The sequence below is a fragment of the Gadus macrocephalus genome, chromosome 3, assembly GCF_031168955.1.
Source record: "Gadus macrocephalus chromosome 3, ASM3116895v1".
Classification (NCBI taxonomy): Eukaryota; Metazoa; Chordata; class Actinopteri; order Gadiformes; family Gadidae; genus Gadus; species Gadus macrocephalus.
This window is the reverse complement of record NC_082384.1, coordinates 21489517-21495377: the sequence shown is the minus strand read 5'-3', so window position 1 is coordinate 21495377 and position 5861 is coordinate 21489517. Positions and strand designations below refer to the sequence as shown.

The window sequence follows — 5861 nt, the reverse complement described above, 5'->3', positions numbered from 1 at the left end:
GCCGCCGCCACCGCGCGCGACGAGCGGTAATTCCTCCCGGTGAAGTTGAACCGGCAACGGGCAAGACGCGCAACTTATTTCTGCCTTTGCGTGGTGGAGGCAATGAGCGGCTATCATCACCCAGATACCGAAAGACAAGTGCAGCCCTGGGCGGACGTCTGCACCCCCTGTCCCCATCGTTGGTGGAGATTTTTTGGGGGGATAACTCAAAGCTTATTCGACACCTCAACTCCGGTCTTCAAGTGGTGATGGAGATACTTGCGCCTCGAAAAGCGCTCCGATTATTAGGCAAAGTGGTCCACCGCCACACTATTTACGTCCGACGGTCTTCAGTCAGTGGAGCGACCACGGAGAGGGAGGGAGGGCGGGGGGAGCTGAATCGGAGCCAGCTGCCGAGTGTGTGCCCGGAAGAGGGGCAGTGGGAGATGGGAGAGAATCGGAGCGCACGAGAGCAGCAGCCAGAGAGAGAGAGAGAGAGAGAGAGAGAGAGAGAGAGAGAGAGAGAGAGAGAGAGAGAGAGAGAGAGAGAGAGAAGAGCTGTCTATGGTCCTGATTGCTTATAACGGTACAGGTCTACACAATCGAAAGCTGACATTTGTAATATAATTATAGACATCAACATGTGTTTGTTTGTTTGTTTTTCTATGTATGTGACCCAAATTGTAAAATTTTGTCTACATATGTTAAAAATCGTATATTATATTTTATACAATATTATTATTATTATTATTATTATTATTATTATACTATATTATATTCGAATAATCCACAGAAATTAAATATTTGTTAAGTGTGTGTGTGTGTGCGTGCGTATGCAAAACCATACACTTCCCCCCCCCCCCATTGCATTCTATTACAAATACAATATCAGACCTTAGACAGATTCACCAAACAAGCAGAAGCAAACGCCGCACACAGCACACAGCAGCATGTTATATGCTGCGCGCTGGCTGGCGGCCTGGTCAGCACTGCTGGTGTGGAGCGGGGGAATGGAACCAACGCTGTGGCACCCAGAGGCGATGACAGACAGCCAGAAATTGGCAGGGAGTTACAGCATTCCCGGGGGGCCATCAGCCAGCATCTCGGGGCCTCGCAAATGAAGAGCGGCCGGGTAGGAAGGCACGCGGATGGAGCATCATCGAGCGTGCGTGCGTGCGGTTAAGTGTGTGTGTGCGGGTTGGCCAAGGACTTGAGGACATTGAGGATGTTGTACAACTACACCCAACATACAAACGGCAGTGTGTGTCTATACTTGTGCGTGCGTGTGTGTGTGTGTGTGTGTGTGTGTGGACGTTTGCACATGTGTGTGTGTGTGTGTCTGTGTCTGTGTGTGTCTGTGTGTCTGTGTGTGTGTGTGTGTGTGTGTGTGTGTGTCTGTGTTTATTCGCCCATGTGCGTGTGTCTGCGCGTGCGTCCGTGTGTGCTTCCGTGTGTGTGTGTAGGTGTGTGTGTGTGTGTGTGTGCTTTAGTAGATAGCAGGTGTTGCATTGTATTACAGCCCTGCTATTTTACCTCGTCTCCCTCCCTCACTGCCCGAGAGCAAAAAACCTCTGTGAGGATTATTTTATACATCCACCATCCAAAATGACATCCCGGTTTCCTAGGTCCCTCTCTCCGCCAAGCCGGGCCTTATCTAATATGCATGTGTCTGAAATTAGCAATGTGGCAAGTATAAGAACAGCTCCATCATTATATTCCCCACAGGTCCCTAAGTTATCGCTGCCGTGCCCCGGTAAGAATATCACCCGGCAAGTCAGGAGTTCAGGGGCAAGTAGGAATTGGAGCTGGGAGCGTATAATCTCCACGCTCTCGCTGTGTCTGGAGTGCTGGAGGGTTCCGTCCAAGACCCTTCCCTCAAGGCCTCGAAGCTCAGTCGGAGCAGATAGCGGAGTTGGGGGCCAGCGTGAGGCCGCAGGCAGGCTACCGCGGCGCGCGCCGGCCAGTCAGTGTGTTAATGAGATTTTAATGGAAGTGCTTGTGGATGTCTCTACGGGCACGCCGTCATCCATCAATTTCGACGAAACGAACACAAGGAAAGTGATGCATGCTTCTCTGATGCAAAAATCAGATGGGCTCCATGACATCAATCAAGAGGCGTAAAAGTAAGGTGTGTTTCTGTGTGGATGAAGCTAAAGAGGAACAATTCACCCCACGGTTCACAAAAAGTGTGTGCTCCACAGATTCGTCGACGGCACATGCCAACCTAGAAGCTGTGTCACAAGTGTACACACTGCAGAAAATTATGCTTTTCTGGGACCAGCACAAAATGGACTCTGCACAGCAAAGTTAACTGTCGTAAAAAACAAAGAAAAAACAAAGAAAAACAAAGAAAAGACGATAATTGAATCGTAATTAATTCCTTGAATGTTTAAGTAACCCCCGGTTACTCCCGGCGACCCCCGGGCTGTCGGCCAAAGACGTTAATGTGACAGAGGGGGGCTGAAGGTGACTATGACGTCTTCAAACATCAAAACCAATGGATGGCAAAGCTGCCACAGTTAAAATTAGAAGCTAATTAAACAGTAAATGAAAGAAAAGGGGGAACTGGTTCCGAACCAAATGGAACATTTACCAATTATTTCCTCTTCTTTCCTTCTCCCTATGTACTTGTGTTTATCTGGATTTAACTATGAATGGACTGTATGGACTTCAGAACGTGTGTTTGGAGGCGGCTATTTAAATCCCAGTTAAAAGCACCGCAGATCACGCTTAGATAAGCTTCAGCTCAATGTTTCTTTCCTATCTCACACACCACTAATTGTCTAATTTTACGCAGATACAGGTACCTAAAGGTGTGTGTGTGTGTGTGTGTGTGTGTGTGTGTGTGTGTGTGTGTGTGTGTGTGTGTGTGTGTGTGTGTGTGTGTGTGTGTGTGTGTGTGTGTGCGCGCGTGTGTGTGTGTGTATTTTTACGTGCTCTCAGATAAAGTAAATGAGTCAGGTAGCCTATGGGGGTGCAGGAGCATTAGCCTCCTCCACAGACGTCAGAAGCCATACGGTTCCTTTTACCCCCCTCGGTGAACGTGCGACCGTGTCAGCGTTCCCACCGTGGGGTTCAGGCGAGAAACGGGCAAGCGTACAGCCTCTCTGCTAACACAGCAATCGGAAGGAAAAATATAGTTAAGACACATACATGAAATCTACATAGTCCAGTTTCTGCGCTGCACGTGAGAAATCTTAAAATCACCGGGAAAAAAAAATGAATGATGCATAGCCATCTTATTCACTGCCTGGTTAAGGCTTAGGGGTTAGGGGTAAGGGGGTTACAAACTAACCCCTAACCCCTGATACACTGCAACGTTCTGTTTCGCGTGTGTGCAGAGATGTCGATCATTATGGTTGATCTTTAAAGTTGACCTTTAGATCAAACACGAAGGTATAGCGTGCCGCTTTGCGTGCATTGTCCCTTTTTGATTCATCCGAACCACCAAGCCCAGAGCATGTGTGTGTTCAGACCACCGGCTGAATCTCTACATGTGACCTGCCCCACATGGTCCTCTATGGCCTCCCGGGTTCAGTACCGATGATTCCCCCGACCGCCCGATGGCGTGCGTGGATATCGTTGACCTGATGACACATTGTAGCTATCCCCCCGTGAGTAACAAAGATGTTAGCGTTGTCGCTTTCACTTCAGGTCCGTCTGAGAAGGATCTAAAGGTGTTAATCCTCACTCCTCTGATGATGATGCTTTACTTACCACCAGGGCCCCTGATGCTAGGCGTCTGACTAACTTAAAGAAAGAACACGAACATAGACCATGAAATACGAAAACGAAATGCCCTTAACTAGCCTATAGTACGCTTAACACCATTTTCAGGGTTTATGTAATCCACAACAATACAAAGCACGGAATTAGTAGTAGATGAGCAGAATGAAATCATGGCTTCAAAAACGACACCATCGCTGGAGAGTAGATGCTATATTCAGGTTATTCCAGGATCTACTAATTGCAACACCTTTCATTCTCTCTGAAGGGAGATTTTGAAAGAGAGTCTTTTTTGCAGGGAGAGATTCCGATCAAGGTCCTTCAGGCTGCTCACACCGGTCTGATTTATTTCATCCCCGGGTGTGGGAGGTGATGTGTAAGTGAGCGGCTGAATCTTTCGCAAAACAAACTCTTTGTAAGCGTCTTTGTAAGCGTCATATTGAACAGATTTGTTATTAATCTCCCCGTACCAGCTCGACGCCTTCCATCAGGTGTGCGTGTGTGTCCCTGGGTTGGAGATACGGAACGTGTCACAAACACACAGAATAACATCACCAAATGGGTTCTCGTACCACACATGCTCACCTATAACCTCCCTTTCTTTACTTAGGCTGAGGGTGCGCCGCGCTGAATACAAAATACAGAAACAAAAGGCACTGTAGCAGTAGAGTGGCCCTGAATAGCAGTGAAGTACAAAACAGCTGCTTCAAAGTGGGAAAAATAAGATTGACTCAAAAAATATATAAATTGACAAAACAAATATCCTCCCAAGCCCTGCGCGATAAATGGCGGTGTCAACATTATAAATCCCTCCACGTAACGTTAGCGTGTCGTAACCATAGAGGCAGACGGTTGTTTACTATTGGTTTTTAGACAACCAGTCTAGTTGAGTGTATTATCGCCGGACTGAATTGCTTAGTGTGTGTGTGTGTGTGTGTGTGTGTGTGTGTGTGTGTGTGTGTGTGTGTGTGTGTGTGTGTGTGTGTGTGTGTGTGTGTGTGTGTGTGTGTGTGTGTGTGTGTTGGCCCCCCCCCCTCCATGTAAACTGAATCAATAGGCCCCAGTGATGGGGACCTCATGAGCGTTTGACGACCCGCGGGGGGGGGTCTTAGTTGGGAGGACATGTGACATTTGAAGGAGCCCTCTCTCGTGGATTACCTCGCATGTTTAGCGCAGAAAGGTCAGCGTATGAAAGAGAGTCCTTGGTCATGCAACTGTTGTTGACCTTCTCCTTTGATAGTAGCGGGGGGGGGGGGGCACTGAATTGACATATGCGTCCACAGGGAGCGACAATCCCTCCAATGCGAGCGCGGATATAATGAGGTCGTTTAACGAGAGGAGTCATCAGGTGAGTGCTCGCTAGGCAGCAGGGGGGGGGGGGGGGGGGGGGTCACCTCATTCGAGGGGTCAAGACTCGTTACTCTGCGAAAAGAATCGGGGAGGGAATCTCGTAATGAACGTGTGCTCGACAGAAGCGCTCGTTATCACGTCGTCGTTTGCGTGGACTTACCATTCATGTTTACGGCCCCAGAGGTCCCCAAAAGGAGAGCAGTGGCCCTTCGTTGTGGGGTGTTTGTAAGGGTGGGTGGGCAACTCACTCTCAAAGCCGTGGTGGGCAACCGTGGAGAGACCAGCCAGAGTAAGCTAGGTTTTGAAAAGTGAACAGAAGAAATCCCTCCCCTCCCTCCCTTCAGGCCTCCTTTGAAAGCGCCTCCCCCAAAACCCATGAAGATACGCTACATGTGTTTCTGGGGGTCTGACTACTACAGCTAGCTGGAGGCCATGACCACAAGGGACTGTCTAGAGAGCTACAGCTGTTGCTAACTCAAGCTACAGGTCTGCTTAGCCTTGTGGAAGACTCCGGGCATGCGAAAATGCGTGGGGGCTTTAAGTGTTTGGAAAGGTTATACCACCCTCCTGTTACAAATAGGTCGGAGTTAGTTACACACGATTCTGTTCCCGTGACGACGTCTGTGGAGATGAAACGTAAACTCTTTTTCAAGGCAAAAAAAAAGAAAAAGAAAAAAGATATATAAAACCTAATAACCTGGTGGATCACTCACAGCACACTAATTCACACCGCAGGGTGCGAACGGCGGGGCAGAGCATGTGCGCACTGGAGATGATACGAGGGCTTTTCATACAAAATGGAGGCT

General features: G+C 48.6%; 1 protein-coding gene across 2 annotated transcripts in view; it reads right to left on the bottom strand.

Moving 5' to 3' along the window:
- sorcs3a (sortilin related VPS10 domain containing receptor 3a) overlaps nucleotides 1-377 on the bottom strand; it is a 136058-nt gene extending 135681 nt beyond the window's left edge. For both annotated transcript variants that reach the window (XM_060046459.1, XM_060046460.1), the window contains exon 1: nucleotides 1-377. This exon is cut by the window's left edge and continues 558 nt beyond it. In XM_060046459.1, the coding sequence (XP_059902442.1) occupies nucleotides 1-177 (177 nt within the window). In that variant the 5' untranslated portion in view covers nucleotides 178-377.
- Between the last annotated feature and the right edge of the window lie 5484 nt (nucleotides 378-5861).